The sequence below is a fragment of the Coregonus lavaretus genome, assembly GCF_964263955.1.
Source record: "Coregonus lavaretus genome assembly, contig: HAP1_SCAFFOLD_788, whole genome shotgun sequence".
In the NCBI taxonomy this organism is placed as follows: domain Eukaryota; kingdom Metazoa; phylum Chordata; class Actinopteri; order Salmoniformes; family Salmonidae; genus Coregonus; species Coregonus lavaretus.
Window position 1 is genome coordinate 209,537 of NW_028161303.1, and position 21,012 is coordinate 230,548.

Sequence of the window (21,012 nt, forward strand, 5' to 3'; positions counted from 1 at the left end):
CCCTACCAGACAGATATCATCTATATAAGACACTGTTATAGACTAACCCTACCAGACAGATATCATCTATATAAGACACTGTTATAGACTAGACTAACCCTACCAGACAGATATCATCTATATAAGACACTGTTATAGACTAACCCTACCAGACAGATATCATCTATATAAGACACTGTTATAGACTAACCCTACCAGACAGATATCATCTATATAAGACTCTGTTATAGACTAACCCTACCAGGCAGATATCATCTATATAAGACTCTGTTATAGACTAACCCTACCAGGCAGATATCATCTATATAAGACACTGTTATAGACTAACCCTACCAGACAGATATCATCTATATAAGACTCTGTTATAGACTAACCCTACCAGACAGATATCATCTATATAAGACACTGTTATAGACTAACCCTACCAGACAGATATCATCTATATAAGACACTGTTATAGACTAACCCTACCAGGCAGATATCATCTATATAAGACACTGTTATAGACTAGACTAACCCTACCAGACAGATATCATCTATATAAGACACTGTTATAGACTAACCCTACCAGACAGATATCATCTATATAAGACACTGTTATAGACTAACCCTACCAGACAGATATCATCTATATAAGAGACTGTTATAGACTAGACTAACCCTACCAGACAGATATCATCTATATAAGACACTGTTATAGACTAACCCTACCAGACAGATATCATCTATATAAGACACTGTTATAGACTAACCCTACCAGACAGATATCATCTATATAAGACTCTGTTATAGACTAACCCTACCAGACAGATATCATCTATATAAGACACTGTTATAGACTAACCCTACCAGACAGATATCATCTATATAAGACACTGTTATAGACTAACCCTACCAGACAGATATCATCTATGTAAGACACTGTTATAGACTAACCCTACCAGACAGATATCATCTATATAAGACACTGTTATAGACTAGACTAACCCTACCAGACAGATATCATCTATATAAGACACTGTTATAGACTAACCCTACCAGACAGATATCATCTATATAAGACTCTGTTATAGACTAGACTAACCCTACCAGACAGATATCATCTATATAAGACACTGTTATAGACTAACCTTACCAGACAGATATCATCTATATAAGACACTGTTATAGACTAACCCTACCAGACAGATATCATCTATGTAAGACACTGTTATAGACTAACCCTACCAGACATATATCATCTATATAAGACTCTGTTATAGACTAACCCTACCAGACAGATATCATCTATATAAGACACTGTTATAGACTAACCCTACCAGACAGATATCATCTATATAAGACTCTGTTATAGACTAACCTTACCAGACAGATATCATCTATATAAGACACTGTTATAGACTAACCTTACCAGACAGATATCATCTATATAAGACACTGTTATAGACTAACCCTACCAGACAGATATCATCTATATAAGACACTGTTATAGACTAACCCTACCAGACAGATATCATCTATATAAGACACTGTTATAGACTAACCCTACCAGACAGATATCATCTATATAAGACACTGTTATAGACTAACCCTACCAGACAGATATCATCTATATAAGACACTGTTATAGACTAACCCTACCAGACAGATATCATCTATATAAGACTCTGTTATAGACTAACCCTACCAGACAGATATCATCTATATAAGACACTGTTATAGACTAGACTAACCCTACCAGACAGATATCATCTATATAAGACACTGTTATAGACTAACCCTACCAGACAGATATCATCTATATAAGACACTGTTATAGACTAACCCTACCAGACAGATATCATCTATATAAGACACTGTTATAGACTAACCCTACCAGACAGATATCATCTATATAAGACACTGTTATAGACTAACCCTACCAGACAGATATCATCTATATAAGACACTGTTATAGACTAACCCTACCAGGCAGATATCATCTATATAAGACACTGTTATAGACTAACCCTACCAGACAGATATCATCTATATAAGACACTGTTATAGACTAACCCTACCAGACAGATATCATCTATATAAGACTCTGTTATAGACTAACCTTACCAGACAGATATCATCTATGTAAGACAATGTTTACAATCTTGTCTGCCAAACAGATCAGGGCCCTGTTTCCTGATAGCGATGGAACTTAGGCTTACAGGTGTTTTAACGATGCATTATGACGGCCAAAGATGTACAGTGGGGAAAAAAAGTATTTAGTCAGCCACCAATTGTGCAAGTTCTCCCACTTAAAAAGATGAGAGAGGCCTGTACTTTTCATCATAGGTACACGTCAACTATGACAGACAAATTGAGAAAAATAAATCCAGAAAATCACATTGTAGGATTTTTAATGAATGTATTTGCAAATTAAGGTGGAGAATAAGTATTTGGTCACCTACAAACAAGCATGATTTCTGGCTCTCACAGGCCTATAACTTCTTCTTTAAGAGGCTCCTCTGTCCTCCACTCGTTACCTGTATTAATGGCACCTGTTTGAACTTGTTATCAGTATAAAAGACACCTGTCCTCAACCTCAAACAGTCACACTCCAAACTCCACTATGGCCAAGACCAAAGAGCTGTCAAAGGACACCAGAAACAAAATTGTAGACCTGCACCAGGCTGGGAAGACTGAATCTGCAATAGGTAAGCAGCTTGGTTTGAAGAAATCAACTGTGGGAGCAATTATTAGGAAATGGAAGACATACAAGACCACTGATAATCTCCCTCGATCTGGGGCTCCACGCAAGATCTCACCCCGTGGGGTCAAAATGATCACAAGAACGGTGAGCAAAAATCCCAGAACCACACGGGGGGACCTAGTGAATGACCTGCAGAGAGCTGGGACCAAAGTAACAAAGCCTACCATCAGTAACACACTACGCCGCCAGGGACTCAAATCCTGCAGTGCCAGATGAGTCCCCCTGCTTAAGCCAGTACATGTCCAGGCCCGTCTGAAGTTTGCTAGAGTGCATTTGGATGATCCAGAAGAGGATTGGGAGAATGTCATATGGTCAGATGAAACCAAAATAGAACTTTTTGGTAAAAACTCAACTCGTCGTGTTTGGAGGACAAAGAATGCTGAGTTGCATCCAAAGAACACCATACCTACTGTGAAGCATGGGGGTGGAAAAATCATGCTTTGGGGCTGTTTTTCTGCAAAGGGACCAGGACGACTGATCCGTGTAAAGGAAAGAATGAATGGGGCCATGTATCGTGAGATTTTGAGTGAAAACCTCCTTCCATCAGCAAGGGCATTGAAGATGAAACGTGGCTGGGTCTTTCAGCATGACAATGATCCCAAACACACCGCCCGGGCAACGAAGGAGTGGCTTCGTAAGAAGCATTTCAAGGTCCTGGAGTGGCCTAGCCAGTCTCCAGATCTCAACCCCATAGAAAATCTTTGGAGGGAGTTGAAAGTCCGTGTTGCCCAGCGACAGCCCCAAAACATCACTGCTCTAGAGGAGATCTGCATGGAGGAATGGGCCAAAATACCAGCAACAGTGTGTGAAAACCTTGTGAAGACTTACAGAAACGTTTGACATTTACATTACATTTACATTTTAGTCATTTAGCAGACGCTCTTAACCAGAGCGACTTACAGGAGCAATTAGGGTTAAGTGCCTTGCTCAAGGGCACATTAACGTCATTTAGCAGACGCTCTTAGCCAGAGCGACTCACAAATTGGTGCGTTCACCCTATAGCCAGTGGGATAACCACTTTACAATTTGGGGGGGGGGGGGGGGGGTTAGAAGGAATACTTTATCCTATCCCAGGTATTCCTTAAAGAGGTGGGGTTTCAAATGTCTCCGGAAGGTGGTGAGTGACTCCGCTGTCCTGGCGTCGTGAGGGAGCTTGTTCCACCATTGGGGTGCCAGAGCAGCGAACAGTTTTGACTGGGCTGAGCGGGAGCTATGCTTCCGCAGAGGAAGGGGAGCCAGCAGGCCAGAGGTGGATGAACGCAATGTCCTCGTTTGGGTGTAGGGACTGATCAGAGCCTGAAGGTACAGAGGTGCCGTTCCCCTCACTGCTCCATAGGCAAGCACCATGGTCTTGTAGCGGATGCGAGCTTCAACTGGAAGCCAGTGGAGTGTGCGGAGGAGGGGGGTGACGTGAGAGAACTTGGGAAGGTTGAACACCAGACGGGCTGCGGCATTCTGGATGAGTTGTAGGGGTTTAATGGCACAGGCAGGGAGCCCAGCCAACAGCGAGTTGCAGTAGTCCAGACGGGAGATGACAAGTGCCTGGACCAGGACCTGCGCCGCTTCCTGTGTAAGGCAGGGTCGCACTCTCCGAATGTTGTAGAGCATGAACCTGCAGGAGCGGGTCACCGCCTTGATGTTGGCGGAGAACGACAGGGTGTTGTCCAGGGTCACGCCTAGGCTCTTCGCACTCTGGGAGGAGGACACAGCGGAGTTGTCAACCGTGATGGCGAGATCATGGAACGGGCAGTCCTTCCCCGGGAGGAAGAGCAGCTCCGTCTTGCCAGGGTTCAGCTTGAGGTGGTGATCCGTCATCCATACTGATATGTCTGCCAGACATGCAGAGATGCGATTCGCCACCTGGTTATCAGAAGGGGGAAAGGAGAAGATTAGTTGTGTATCGTCAGCGTAGCAATGATAGGAGAGACCATGTGAGGATATGACAGAGCCAAGTGACTTGGTGTATAGGGAGAAAAGGAGAGGGCCCAGAACCGATCCCTGGGGGACACCAGTGGTGAGAGCACGTGGTGCGGAGACAGCTTCCCGCCACGCCACTTGGTAGGAGCGACCGGTCAGGTAGGACGCAATCCAGGAGTGAGCCGCGCCGGAGATGCCCATCTCGGAGAGGGTGGAGAGGAGGATCTGATGGTTCACAGTATCAAAGGCAGCAGACAGGTCTAGAAGGACAAGAGCAGAGGAGAGAGAGTTAGCTTTAGCAGTGCGGAGAGTCTCCGTGACACAGAGAAGAGCAGTCTCAGTTGAATGACCAGTCCTGAAACCTGATTGGTTTGGATCAAGAAGGTCATTCTGAGAGAGATAGCAAGAGAGTTGGCTAAAGACGGCACGCTCAATAGTTTTGGAAAGAAAAGAAAGAAGGGATACTGGTCTGTAGTTGTTGACATCAGTGGGGTCGAGTGTTGGTTTTTTGAGAAGGGGAGCAACTCTCGCTCTCTTGAAGACGGAAGGGACATGGCCAGCGGTCAAGGATGAGTTGATCAGCGAGGTGAGGTAGGGGAGAAGGTCACCGGAGATGGTCTGGAGAAGGGAGGAGGGGATGGGGTCAAGCGGGCAGGTTGTTGGGCGGCCTGCAGTCACAAGTCACAGGATTTTATCTGGAGAGAGAGGGGAGAAAGAAGTCAAAGCATAGGGTAGGGCAGTGTGAGCAGGACCAGCAGTGTTATTAGACTTAACAAACGAGGATCGGATGTCGTCAACCTTCTTTTCAAAGTGGTTGACGAAGTCATCCACAGAGAGAGAGGAGGGGGGGGGGGGGGAGGAGGATTCAGGAGGGAGGAAAATGTGGCAAAGAGCTTCCTAGGGTTAGAGGCAGATGCTTGGAATTTAGAGTGGTAGAAGGTGGCCTTAGCAGCAGAAACAGATGAAGAAGATGTAGAGAGGAGGGAGTGAAAAGATGCCAGGTCGGTAGGGAGTTTAGTTTTCTTCCATTTCCGCTCCGCTGCCCGGAGCTCTGTTCTGTGAGCTCGCAGTGAGTCATCAAGCCACGGAGCTGGAGGGGAGGACCGAGCCGGCTGGGAGGATAGGGGACACAGAGAGTCAAAGGATGCAGAAAGGGAGGAGAGGAGGGTTGAGGAGGCAGAATCAGGAGATTGGAGGGAGAAGGATTGAGCAGAGGGAAGAGATGATAGGATGGAAGAGGAGAGAGTAGTGGGAGAGAGAGAGCGAAGGTTGCGGCGGCGCATTACCATCTGTGTAGGGGCAGAGTGAGTAGTGTGGGAGGAGAGCGAGAGAGAAAAGGAAACAAAGTAGTGGTCGGAGACTTGGAGGGGAGTTGCAGTGAGATTAGTAGAGGAGCAGCATCTAGTGAAGATGAGGTCAAGCGTATTGCCTGCCTTGTGAGTAGGGGGGGACGGTGAGAGGGTGAGGTCAAAAGAGGAGAGGAGTGGAAAGAAGGAGGCAGAGAGAAATGAGTCAAACGTGGACATAGGGAGGTTGAAATCCCCCAAAACTGTGAGGGGTGAGCCATCCTCAGGAAAGGAACTTATCAAGGCGTCAAGCTCGTTGATGAACTCTCCAAGGGAACCTGGAGGGCGATAGATGACAAGGATATTAAGCTTAAATGGGCTAGTGACTGTGACAGCATGGAATTCAAATGAGGAGATAGACAGATGGGTTAGGGGAAAAATTGAGAATGTCCACTTGGGAGAGATGAGGATTCCTGTACCACCACCCCTCTGACCAGATGCTCTCGGGGTATGCGAGAACACATGGTCAGACGAGGAGAGAGCAGTAGGAGTAGCCGTGTTTTCAGTGGTGATCCATGTTTCCGTCAGCGCCAGGAAGTCGAGGGACTGGAGGTTGGCATAGGCTGGGATGAAGTCAGCTTTGTTGGCAGCAGAACGGCAGTTCCAGAGGCTGCCTGCGACCTGGAACTCCAGGTGAGGGGTCCGTGCCAACAAAGGGTATATAACAAAGTATTGAGAAACTTTTGTTATTGACCAAATACTTATTTTCCACCATAATTTGCAAATAAATTCATTAAAAATCCTACAATGTGATTTTCTGGATTTTTTTTCTCATTTTGTCTGTCATAGTTGACGTGTACCTATGATGAAAATTACAGGCCTCTCTCATCTTTTTAAGTGGGAGAACTTGCACAATTGGTGGCTGACTAAATACTTTTTCCCCCCACTGTATTTCCAAAACAACAGAGGCTAAGTGCTTCGTTGAGGCATGTGTCCATACTGATAGGTTGGACAGAAAGGGAGCGCTGCTCTCAGATCAGCTTTGTCCGTTCAAATCTTACCTTAACATTATAATTATTCCACAATACTGACGACGAATCGGCTCCTACAGAGATATTATAACCTATAATGGCTGCATATTAAGTCAGCTTATTCTAATGCTTACCCTATAATGATGCACTAAATCACAGATTCATTTGGCACATCATTGTGGAAATATTGTTACACATCATGAAATACTGTATATTAAAACAAATACTACAGACAGAGTTGGCTACAAATAGAACTCAATTGACTGAACATTAAATAGATTTTAATATGATTTAAATATGCTTTATATTAGCCTACATAGCCTATAGCCTACTGGATTAATTTCTTAATGCAGTCATCTTGGTTTCTGTTTGAAGCATATTTTTTATCAAATGCAAAGACATTGGCAACTTTATATTTGTAGTCGACTTCGTTCCAAAGTTATTGTCGGTCACAGAGAGACCTATAAACAGTTTGATTCTATGTTTAGTGGAGATTTTCTATGTATAAGGTGACGTGGAAGGGTAAAAAATAATCTAATGACGCGCTTAGCTGTCCTAACCTTAGGATGCTTTTGGGGAACCGGGCCCTGGACCATAGTACCTCCCCTGGAGATAGAAAGTGACAGAGTGAACTGCTCTGTATTTGAGCTGGTCAATTAAATCATTTCAATAGCCAATATCTTTTTGTTTTACAATGTATCTTTCACTAGGCTAGAGCATCCCACAGGACAATTATCAATCAATCAAATATATTTATAAAGCTATTTTTACATCAGCAGATGTCACAAAGTGCTTATACAGAAACCCAGCCTAAAACCCCAAAACGCAGCAATGCAGATGTAAATAATTGTTGAACAGCCACACATCTTCCAACAGGACAATGATCATCCTAATCTCATCATCCAGACCCCTTGCTCTGGCCAAACGCTAGGCCACGCCCACGGACGTTCATTTCTTCTCCACAATGAGTCTGGATCTGAGTACCTCCCCGACGATTTCTAGAACGCAAACACATTCTAACCGTTCTGATTGGTCCCAGAAACCGATGGGTTGGACCAGAGCCAGAACACACAGCGTAAAGCGGCGTTTTGAAAAAATCGTCATTACCGTTGATTATTGGTTAGAGATGATCCAATCGCTGATGACTTTGTTTTGTACAACACCCCTCATTTTGACGTCACCACAAACTACTTCACTGATGGCAGTCTCAGACGGAAGTATGTAGGGAAGATAGTGCAGTGGAAGAATTCAAGTTTGAGTTGTCAGGTTAGGCTTTTAGTGGGCTGGTTCTATTTCATACAATCTGATGTCATTGGAAACAAAATGACCCACTAACCCACTTTACCCAGGCTGCTTTCCACTCAAACTGAATTATACAACAAGTCATGATTGATTCCTATAATAATAATACTGTAAGTACAAACCTTACCAACTAGTTGTATATTAATGGCACTGGGTCTTACATTCCATTGAACTGTATCTTAGAATGCTACAGTATTGACCAGAGGTATTTTAATACAGGGAATAGAACAGTGGAATTTATCTTAGAATGCTACGGGATTGACCTGAGGTATTTAATACAGGGAATAGAACAGTGGAATTTATCTTAGAATGCTACGGTATTGACCTGAGGTATTTAATACAGGGAATAGAACAGTGGAATTTATCTTAGAATGCTACGGTATTGACCAGAGGTATTTAATACAGGGAATAGAACAGTGGAATTTGACTCTGAACTAATCTCTCATTGCTGAGGCAGAGTTTGCTGAACTACTTTTGACCAGGGTTGTTTCCTGTCAGGGTGGATTGTTGTTTTGTTAAGCTGATCAGATGGTATCCATCTCTATCTCTCTGTCCCTGTTTCAGTAAATTATCTACGCAGTAAAGAAGACTGAGCTAAAAATGTCATCCCATGCCCCCTCCCCCCCAGACCAACATAGGGTCTATCCTGGCAGCAGTGAACCCCTATAAGCAGATCCCAGGTCTGTATGACCCAGAAGCAGTAGGCCTGTATAGTAGACACCACCTGGGAGAGCTGCCCCCCCACATCTTCGCTGTGGCCAACGAGTGTTACCGCTGCCTCTGGAAGAGGCACGACAGCCAGTGTGTTCTCATCAGGTCAGTTCACCAGGGGCTTGGGAACCCACATGGCATTAACTAGTAACTAATCACAACAGACTAGAGACTCCAACACACACATAAACACAAACACACACACACAAGTAGTTTAATACATGGTGAACTTGTACTGAACCCCATTTAGTGTATATAGTCATATGTCATGTATATAGTCATATGTCATGTATATAGTCATATGTCATGTATATAGTCATATGTCATGTATATAGTCATATGTCATGTATATAGTCATATGTCATGTATATAGTCATATGTCATGTATATAGTCATATGTCATGTATATAGATAGCTGACATGCGTGTGTCTATCTCCATGTATATAGATAGCTGACATGCGTGTGTCTATCTCCATGTATATAGATAGCTGACATGCGTGTGTGTATCTCCATGTATATAGATAGCTGACATGCGTGTGTCTATCTCCATGTATATAGATAGCTGACATGCGTGTGTCTATCTCCATGTATATAGATAGCTGACATGCGTGTGTCTATCTCCATGTATATAGATAGCTGACATGCGTGTGTCTATCTCCATGTATATAGTCAGCTGATATGCGTGTGTGTATCTCCATGTATATAATCAGCTGACATGCGTGTGTCTATCTCCATGTATATAGTCAGCTGACATGCGTGTGTCTATCTCCATGTATATAGTCAGCTGACATATCTGTGTGTGTATCTCCATGTATATAGATAGCTGACATGCGTGTGTCTATCTCCAGCGGCGAATCAGGAGCAGGGAAGACAGAGAGTACCAAGCTGCTGCTCCAGTTCCTGTCTGTGATGTCACAGAAGTCTGCCGGGACAGCCCCCTCTGAGAGGAGCACCCGCGTGGAGCAGGCCATCGTACAGAGCAGGTAACTGATAGCCTCTACCGGTACCCCCTGTATATAGCCTCTACCGGTACCCCCTGTATATAGCCTCTACCGGTACCCCCTGTATATAGCCTCTACCGGTACCCCCTGTATATAGCCTCTACCGGTACCCCCTGTATATAGCCTCGGTACCGGTACCCCCTGTATATAGCCTCTACCGGTACCCCCTGTATATAGCCTCTACCGGTACCCCCTGTATATAGCCTCGGTACCGGTACCCCCTGTATATAGCCTCTACCGGTACCCCCTGTATATAGCCTCTACCGGTACCCCCTGTATATAGCCTCTACCGGTACCCCCTGTATATAGCCTCGGTACCTGTACCCCCGTATATAGACTCTGTACCGGTACCCCCTGTATATAGCCTCGGTACCGGTACCCCCTGTATATAGCCTCGGTACCGGTACCCCCTGTATATAGCCTCTACCGGTACCCCCTGTATATAGCCTCTACCGGTACCCCCTGTATATAGCCTCGGTACCGGTACCCCCTGTATATAGCCTCTACCGGTACCCCCTGTATATAGCCCCGGTACCGGTACCCCCTGTATATAGCCTCTACCGGTACCCCCTGTATATAGCCTCTACCGGTACCCCCTGTATATAGCCTCGGTACCGGTACCCCCTGTATATAGCCTCGGTACCGGTACCCCCTGTATATAGCCTCATTATTGGTATTTTATTGTGTTATTTTATTAACTCTATTTTCTTAAAACTGCTTAGTTGGTTAAGGGCTTGTAAGTAAGCATTTCATGGTAAGCTGTTGTATTTGGCACAAGTGACAAATAAAATGTGATTTGATTTGATTTATTTTTTTATTGATCAATTGTTCAAGCCCAGGTCAATGATGGTCTATCAGTCTATACTGTCTGTCTGTCTGTCCATGATGGTCTGTCTCTCTTTCTGTCCATGATGGTCTGTCTCTTTCTGTCCATGATGGTCTGTCTCTCTTTCTGTCCATGATGGTCTGTCTCTCTGTCGGTCCATGATGGTCTGTCTCTTTCTGTCCATGATGGTCTGTCTCTCTTTCTGTCCATGATGGTCTGTCTCTCTTTCTGTCCATGATGGTCTGTCTCGCTTTCTGTCCATGATGGTCTGTCTCGCTTTCTGTCCATGATGGTCTGTCTCGCTTTCTGTCCATGATGGTCTGTCTCGCTTTCTGTCCATGATGGTCTGTCTCTCTTTCTGTCCATGATGGTCTGTCTCGCTTTCTGTCCATGATGGGTCGTGGATGGGTATTCCAGCATGACAATGACCCAAAACACATGGCCAAGGCAACAAATGAGTGGCTCAAGAAGAAGCACATTAAGGTCCTGGAGTGGCCTAGCCAGTCTCCAGACCTTAATCCCATAGAAAATCTGTGGAGGGAGCTGAAGGCTCGAGTTGCCAAACGTCAGCCTCGAAACCTTAATGACTTGGAGAATATCTGCAAAGAGGACTGGGACAAAATCCCTCCTGAGATGTGTGCAAATCTGGTGGCCAACTACAAGAAACGTCTGACCTCTGTGATTGCCAACAAGGGTTTTTCCACCATGTACTAAGTAATGTTTTGCAGAGGGGTCAAATACTTATTTCCCATGAAGACCAAGGAGCTCTCCAAACAGGTCAGGGACAAAGTTGTGGAGAAGTACAGATCAGGCTTGGGTTATAAAAAAAATATCAGAAACTTTGAACATCCCACAGAGCACCATTTAAATCCATTATTTAAAAAATGGAAAGAATATGGCACCACAACAAACCTGCCAAGAGAGGGCCGCCCACCAAAACTCACAGACCAGGCAAGGAGGGCATTAATCAGAGAGGCAACAAAGAGACCAAAGATAACCCTGAAGGAGCTACAAAGCTCCACAGCGGAGATTGGAGTATCTGTCCATAGGACCACTTTAAGCCGTACACTCCACAGAGCTGGGCTTTACGGAAGAGTAGCCAGAATAAAGCCATTGCTTAAAGAAAAAAATAAGCAAACACGTTTGGTGTTCACCAAAAGGCATGTGGGAGACTCCCCAAACATATGGAAGAAGGTACTCTAGTCAGATGAGACTAAAATTGAGCTTTTTGGCCATCAAGGAAAACGCTATGTCTGGCGCAAACCCAACACCTCTCATCACCCCGAGAACACCATCCCCACAGTGAAGCATGGTGGTGGCAGCATCATGCTGTGGGGATGTTTTTCATCGCCAGGGACTGGGAAACTGGTCAGAATTTAAGGAATGATGTTTCAGTCTTCCAGAGATTTGAGACTGGGGTGGAGGTTCACCTTCCAGCAAGACAATGACCCTAAGCATACTGCTAAAGCAAAACTCAAGTGGTTTAAGTGGAAACGTTTAAATGTCTTGGAATAATAATAATAATATAATATGCCATTTAGCAGACGCTTTTATCCAAAGCGACTTACAGTCATGCGTGCATACATTTTTGTGTATGGGTGGTCCCGGGGATCGAACCCACTACCTTGGCGTTACAAGCGCCGTGCTCTACCAGCTGAGCTACAGAGGACCACATGGAATGGCCTAGGAATGGCCTAGTCAAAGCCCAGACCTCAATCCAATTGAGAATATGTGGTTTGACTTAAAGATTGCTGTACACCAGCGGAACCCATCCAACTTGAAGGAGCTGGAGCAGTTTTGCCTTGAAGAATGGGCAAAAATCCCAGTGGCTAGATGTGCCAAGCTTATAGACACATACCCCAAGAGACTTGCAGCTGTAATTGCTGCAAAAGGTGGCTCTACAAAGTATTGACTTTGGGGGGGTAAATAGTTCTGTTTTTTTGTCTTATTTCTTGTTTGTTTCACAATAAAATATATCTTCAAAGTGGTAGGCATGTTGTGTAAATCAAATGATACAAACCCCCCAAAAAATCCAGGTTTTAAGGCAACAAAATAGGAAAAATGCCAAGGGGGGTGAATACTTTCGCAATACTTTCTCTCTCTCTCTCTCTCCCGCCAAATGTCTTTTGGCATGGGAAACGTGTGTTAACATTACCAAAGCAAGTGAAATCGAAAATAAACAAAAGTGAAATAAACAATAAATATTAACAGTAAACATTACACTCAGAAGTTCCAAAGGAATAGAGACATTTAAAATGTCATATTATGTATATATACAGTGTTATAATGATGTGCAAATAGTTAAAGTACAAATGGAAAAATAAATAAACATAAATATGGGTGGTATTTACAATGGTGTTTGTTCTTCACTGGTTGCCCTTTTCTTGTGGCAACAGGTCACAAATCTTGCTGCTGTGATGGCACACTGTGGTATTTCACCCAGTAGATATGGGAGTTGATCAAAATTGGATTTGTTTTCAAGTTCTTTGTGGATCTGTTTAATCTGAGGGAAATATGTGTCTCTAATATTGTCATACATTTGGCAGGAGGTTAGGAAGTGCAGCTCAGTTTCCACCTCATTTTGTGGGCAGTGTGCACATAGCCTGTCTTCTCTTGAGAGCCAGGTCTGCCAGGTGAGAGAGGCCACCTGGCAGGTCATATGTCATGTATATAGTCATATGTCATGTATATAGTAATATGTCATGTATATAGTCATATGTCATGTATATAGTAATATGTCATGTATATAGTAATATGTCATGTATATAGTCATATGTCATGTATATAGTCATATGTCATGTATATAGTCATATATATGTATATGGCCTCTCTCAATAGCAAGACTATGCTCACTGAGTCTGTACATAGTCAAAAGCTTTCCTTAATTTTGGGTCAGTGGTCAGGTATTCTGCCACTGTGTACTCTCTGTTTAGGGCCAAATAGCATTCTAGTTTGCTCTGTTTTTTTTGTTAGTTCTTTCCAATGTGTCAAGTAATTCTCTTTTTGTTTTCTAATGATTTGGTTGGGTCTAATTGTGTTGCTGTCCTGGGGCTCTGTGGGGTCTGTTTGTGTTTGTGAACAGAGCCCCAGGACCAGCTTGCTTAGGGGACTCTTCTCCAGGTTAATCTCTCTGTGTCCCTCTCTGTATCTCTCTCTCTCTCGTTCTCACTCTCGCTCTCTCTCTCTCGCTCTCCATCTCTTTTTCACCATCTCTCTTTCTCTCTGAGGATTGAATGTTGAAGTACTACTATAGGGTCTTACACCCAGTAAAGGGGATTTTAAAGCCGATGCTCCTCTGTGTGTCAATCCTATTCCGTTCGGAGCTCCAACCAGCTGTCAGTGTTGCTGCAAACCGTGACAGAAAATACATGCCAAATTTTAAAAAGATATGACACCATGGCTAGTCATGGTTTATGTAGATGGTCTGGCAGTCAATAAATATAATTTAAAAGTGAAACCAGTCCTTTCTCTGTCCAGTTTTAACTGAAATTCCCTAACATGAACTTCACTGGCTAGCTAACTAGTGTAGCTCATCCCTAGCTTGGTTAGCTAGCTTGCTAGCTTGATAAAACATGGTTGGCAAATAGGCAACATTTTGGCTAGCTAGCTTAATTGTACAGCCAGTATTTTGTCTATATCGAAGCTGTTACAAAAGAAACAAATAATAATTTATGAAACCGTGATGTGATGTAGGCAGGATGACTATGACAGGATTGTATGTTGTTTCAATTCTGTTTGAATTGCTTTGTGTATCAGAAAAGTTGCTTTAGATGATGTCACTTGCATCTGCAACAGAAATTGCGTCCAAATTGCTTTGTGTGACACTGGCTTAAAATTCTAAATGATCTATCTCTCTCTCTCTCTCTCTCTCTGTCTCTCTCTTTCTTTCTCTTCTTTCTTTCTTTTCTTTCTTTCTTTCTTCTTTCTTTCTTTCTTTCTTCTTTCTTTCTTTCTTTCTTTCTTTCTTTCTTTCTTTCTTTCTTTCTTTCTTTCTTTCTTTCTTTCTCTTCTTTCTTTCTTTCTTTCTTTCTTTCTCTCTTTCTTTCTTTCTTTCTTTCTTTCTTTCTTTCTTTCTCTTTCTCTCTTTCTCTTTCTTCTTTCTTTCTTTCTTTCTTTCTTTCTTTCTTTCTTTCTTTCTTTCTTTCTTTCTTTCTTTCTTTCTTTCTTTCTTTCTTTCTTTCTTTCTTTCTCTCTTTCTTTCTTTCTTTCTTTCTTTCTCTCTTTCTTTCTTTCTTTCTTTCTTTCTTTCTTTCTTTCTTTCTTTCTTTCTTTCTTTCTTTCTTTCTTTCTTTCTTTCTTTCTTTCTTTCTTTCTCTCTTTCTTTCTCTCTTTCTTTCTCTCTTTCTCTCTTTCTTTCTTTCTCCAGCCCCATCATGGAGGCGTTTGGGAATGCCAAGACGGTTTACAACAACAACTCTTCCCGCTTTGGGAAGTTCATCCAGCTCCACTTCTCCCAGAGTGGGAACATCCAAGGAGGATGCATCATCGACTGTATCCTTTCATTTACCACATTAACGTAATGAGGACCTATTAAGACTACCTTACTGTTTTGCTTTACAGTAACATACTGAGGCCTGGACTCAACCTGTTACCACTAATGGACCTTAATGAGGCCCAAGACCTTTTGCCATGAATGTACTGAGGCCTGGACCTTACTGTGATGTCTGGTATGGCTTAGAGATGTATCTATCTGTCTTTGTTTTCCTTAACTTTAACCCTTCAGATTTACTTGAAAAGAACCGTGTGGTGAGGCAGAACCCTGGAGAGAGGAACTATCATATCTTCTATGCTCTGCTGGCCGGGGCAGACAAGGACCACAGAGGTACGTTCATTCATACAGAGACTCCTTGACTGGAGTAGAGTTATTGCAACACTTGTATGGAATCATTGGAGGCTGGTGAAGGGAGGACGGCTCATAGTAATGGCTGGAATGGAATCAATGGAACGGTATCAAACACATGGAAACCATGTTTCTGAGTGACACCAGCCTCCACTGTACAGAATCAACTAAAGTGCCTCACTTGCTCATGAAGCGGTACCAGACATTCAAAGCGGTACCAGACATTCAAAGCGGTACCGATGCACCAAGTCTGGAACCAACAGGATCCTGAACAGCTTCTACCCCCAAGCCATAAGACTGATAAATAGCTAGTGAAATAGTTAACCAATAGCTACCCGGACTATCTGCACTGACCCTTTCTGAACTAACTCTGTGCCCACACACTGGACTCTACCACACACTGGACTCTACCCACACACTGGACTCTACCCACACACTGGACTCTACCACACACTGGACTCTACCCACACACTGGACTCTACCCACACACTGGACTCTACCCACACACTGGACTCTACCCACACACTGGACTCTACCACACACTGGACTCTACCACACACTGGACTCTACCCACACACTGGACTCTACCCACACACTGGACTCTACCCACACACTGGACTCTACCCACACACTGGACTCTACCCACACACTGGACTCTACCCACACACTGGACTCTACCACACACTGGACTCTACCACACACTGGACTCTACCCACACACTGGACTCTACCCACTCACTGGACTCTACCCACACACTGGACTCTACCCACACACTGGACTCTACCCACACACTCACTGGACTCTACCCACACACTGGACTCTACCCACACACTGGACTCTACCCACACACTGGACTCTACCACACACTGGACTCTACCACACACTGGACTCTACCCACACACTGGACTCTACCACACACTGGACTCTACCCACACACTGGACTCTACCTACACACTGGACTCTACCACACACTGGACTCTACCCACACACTGGACTCTACCCACACACTGGACTCTACCCACACACTGGACTCTACCACACACTGGACTCTACCCATACACTGGACTCTACCCACACACTGGACTCTACCCACACACTGGACTCTACCCACACACTGGACTCTACCACACACTGGACTCTACCCACACACTGGACTCTACCCACACACTGGACTCTACCACACACTGGACTCTACCCACACACTGGGCTCTACCCACACACTGGACTCTACCCACACACTGGACTCTACCCACACACTGGACTCTACCCACACACTGGACTCTACCCACACACTGGACTCTACCCACACACTGGACTCTACCCACACACTGGACTCTACCCACACACTCACACACACTGGACTCTACCCACACACTGGACTCTACCCACACACTGGACTCTACCCACACACTGGACTCTACCCACACACTGGACTCTACCCACACACTGGACTCTACCCACACACTGGACTCTACCCACACACTGGACTCCACACACTGGACTCTACCCACACACTGGACTCTACCCACACACTGGACTCTACCCACACACTCACACATACTTACATTGACATCCCCCCCACACACACACTACATACGCCCACACACACACACATGCATACTGACACCACACACACACACACACACACACTCTCACACACACACACACACACACACACACAAACTTTTCACACTCACCACACTGCACTATTATCTATCCTGTTGTCTAGTCCCTTTACCCCTACCTACAGTATACTGCTGCTACTGTCTATTATCTATCCTGTTGTCTAGTCCCTTTACCCCTACCTACAGTATACTGCTGCTACTGTCTATTATCTATCCTGTTGCCTAGTCCCTTTACCCCTACCTACAGTATACTGCTGCTACTGTCTATTATCTATCCTGTTGCCTAGTCCCTTTACCCCTACCTACAGTATACTGCTGCTACTGTCTATTATCTATCCTGTTGTCTAGTCCCTTTACCCCTACCTACAGTATACTGCTGCTACTGTCTATTATCTATCCTGTTGTCTAGTCACTTTACCCCTACCTACAGTATACTGCTGCTACTGTCTATTATCTATCCTGTTGCCTAGTCACTTTACCCCTACCTACAGTATACTGCTGCTACTGTCTATTATCTATCCTGTTGTCTAGTCCCTTTACCCCTACCTACAGTATACTGCTGCTACTGTCTATTATCTATCCTGTTGCCTAGTCACTTTACCCCTACCTACAGTATACTGCTGCTACTGTCTATTATCTATCCTGTTGTCTAGTCACTTTACCCCTACCTACAGTATACTGCTGCTACTGTCTATTATCTATCCTGTTGTCTAGTCCCTTTACCCCTACCTACAGTATACTGCTGCTACTGTCTATTATCTATCCTGTTGCCTAGTCCCTTTACCCCTACCTACAGTATACTGCTGCTACTGTCTATTATCTATCCTGTTGTCTAGTCACTTTACCCCTACCTACAGTATACTGCTGCTACTGTCTATTATCTATCCTATTGTCTAGTCACTTTACCCCTACCTACAGTATACTGCTGCTACTGTCTATTATCTATCCTGTTGTCTAGTCCCTTTACCCCTACCTACAGTATACTGCTGCTACTGTCTATTATCTATCCTATTGCCTAGTCACTTTACCCCTACCTACAGTATACTGCTGCTACTGTCTATTATCTATCCTGTTGCCTAGTCACTTTACCCCTACCTACAGTATACTGCTGCTACTGTCTATTATCTATCCTGTTGTCTAGTCACTTTACCCCTACCTACAGTATACTGCTGCTACTGTCTATTATCTATCCTGTTGCCTAGTCACTTTACCCCTACCTACAGTATACTGCTGCTACTGTCTATTATCTATCCTGTTGCCTAGTCACTTTACCCCTACCTACAGTATACTGCTGCTACTGTCTATTATCTATCCTGTTGTCTAGTCACTTTACCCCTACCTACAGTATACTGCTGCTACTGTCTATTATCTATCCTGTTGTCTAGTCACTTTACCCCTACCTACAGTATACTGCTGCTACTGTCTATTATCTATCCTGTTGTCTAGTCACTTTACCCCTACCTACAGTATACTGCTGCTAATGTCTATTATCTATCCTGTTGACTAGTCACTTTACCCCTACCTACAGTATACTGCTGCTAGTGTATATTATCTATCCTGTTGTCTAGTCCCTTTACCCCTACCTACAGTATACTGCTGCTACTGTCTATTATCTATCCTGTTGCCTAGTCACTTTACCCCTACCTACAGTATACTGCTGCTACTGTCTATTATCTATCCTGTTGTCTAGTCACTTTACCCCTACCTACAGTATACTGCTGCTACTGTCTATTATCTATCCTGTTGTCTAGTCACTTTACCCCTACCTACAGTATACTGCTGCTACTGTCTATTATCTATCCTGTTGTCTAGTCACTTTACCCCTACCTACAGTATACTGCTGCTACTGTCTATTATCTATCCTGTTGTCTAGTCACTTTACCCCTACCTACAGTATACTGCTGCTACTGTCTATTATCTATCCTGTTGACTAGTCACTTTACCCCTACCTACAGTATACTGCTGCTAGTGTCTATTATCTATCCTGTTGTCTAGTCCCTTTATCCCTACCTACAGTATACTGCTGCTACTGTCTATTATATATCCTGTTGTCTAGTCCCTTTACAGGGGTCAACTTCCTGTATATAGCCATGTTACTTCCTACTTCCTGTATATAGCCATGTTATTTTCTACTTCCTGTATATAGCCATGTTATTTTCTACTTCCTGTATATAGCCATGTTATTTTCTACTTCCTGTATATAGCCATGTTATTTTCTACTTCCTGTATATAGCCATGTTATTTTCTACTTCCTTTATATAGCCATGTTACTTCCTACTTCCTGTATATAGCCATGTTACTTTCTACTTCCTGTATATAGCCATGTTATTTTCTACTTCCTGTATATAGCCATGTTACTTCCTACTTCCTGTATATAGCCATGTTATTTTTCTACTTCCTGTATATAGCCATGTTACTTTCTACTTCCTGTATATAGCCATGTTATTTTCTACTTCCTGTATATAGCCATGTTATTTTCTACTTCCTGTATATAGCCATGTTATTTTCTACTTCCTGTATGTTATTTCTACTTCCTGTATATAGCCATGTTATTTTCTACTTCCTGTATATAGCCATGTTATTTATGACTTCCTGTATATAGCCATGTTAATTCTACTTCCTGTATATAGCCATGTTATTTTCTACTTCCTGTATATAGCCATGTTACTTCTACTTCCTGTATATAGCCATGTTATTTCTACTTCTGTATATAGCCATGTTATTTTCTACTTCCTGTATATAGCCATGTTATTTTCTACTTCCTGTATATAGCATGTTATTTCTGACATTTCTGTATATAGCCATGTTAATTCTACTCCCATGTTATTTTTACTCGTTATTCAGTGTGTATTTATTCCATGTCACAATTTATATATTATCAATATATATATATTTTTTCATTATCTTGAACTCTGCATTGTAAGTAAGCGTTTCACTGTTAGTCTACACCTGTACGAAGCAATGTGACAAATACCTGTGTATCTCAGTTGGTAGAGCAGGGCGCTTGCAACGCCAGGGTTGTGGGTTCGTTCCCACGGGGGACCAGTATGAAAAATGTATGCACTCACTAACTGTAAGTCGCTCTGGATAAGAGCGTCTGCTAAATGACTAAAATGTAAAAATGTAATACAGTGGGACTTTGTTTGTATCTCTAGAAAAGGTACATTTCCTGGAGAAAATGTGACCGCTTGCTTCAACTGCCTAAAGTTATTTTCTGTCTGGTTCCAGAGCTGTACTTCCTGTCTGAGGGCCAGAGTCGTACCTCTACCTGAGTCAGTCTGCTGTGTGAAGGACAGGAGCCTAGACGACCTGCAGCTCTACGACAGTGTTATGGTGAGGCTGGTTGTACCTCACAAGCTGCCACAGAGGGCGCAATAACCCAGGAGCCTGTATTCAACAAACGTCTCAGATTAGGAGTGCCAATTTAAGATCAGGTCCTCTCTGTCCATGTCATTTTATTCATTATGATCTGTATGGAAAAGCTGATCCTAGAGCACTCCTACTCTGGGATACTTTTGAACATGGGCCCTGCAGCATGTATTATCCAGTCTGGGTTCAGTAGAAGGAAACTCATCATCTCTCTGTCTCTGCTGCCACCAGGAGGCTTTAAAGGTGATGGAGTTCAGTGAGGAGGAGATACGTGACGTCTTCAAGCTGCTGTCTGCTGTTCTCCTGATAGGGAACATAGAATTCATGACCGCAGGAGGAGCACAAATCACATCCAAA

The 21,012-nt window shown here is 43.5% G+C and overlaps 1 protein-coding gene across 1 annotated transcript in view; it reads left to right on the forward strand.

The window, feature by feature from the left end:
* The window catches only part of LOC311120835 (unconventional myosin-X-like), a gene marked incomplete at its 3' end in the record, with an annotated part of 70,364 nt that extends 49,806 nt beyond the window's left edge, over positions 1–20,558 (forward strand). Inside the window, exons 4-8 of the mRNA XM_084195399.1 lie at positions 8,911–9,098; positions 9,843–9,977; positions 15,188–15,312; positions 15,545–15,643; positions 20,515–20,558. Coding sequence (XP_084051525.1) covers positions 8,911–9,098; positions 9,843–9,977; positions 15,188–15,312; positions 15,545–15,643; positions 20,515–20,558 — 591 coding nt within the window. The remainder of the gene's footprint in view (positions 1–8,910; positions 9,099–9,842; positions 9,978–15,187; positions 15,313–15,544; positions 15,644–20,514) is intronic.
* Between the last annotated feature and the right edge of the window lie 454 nt (positions 20,559–21,012).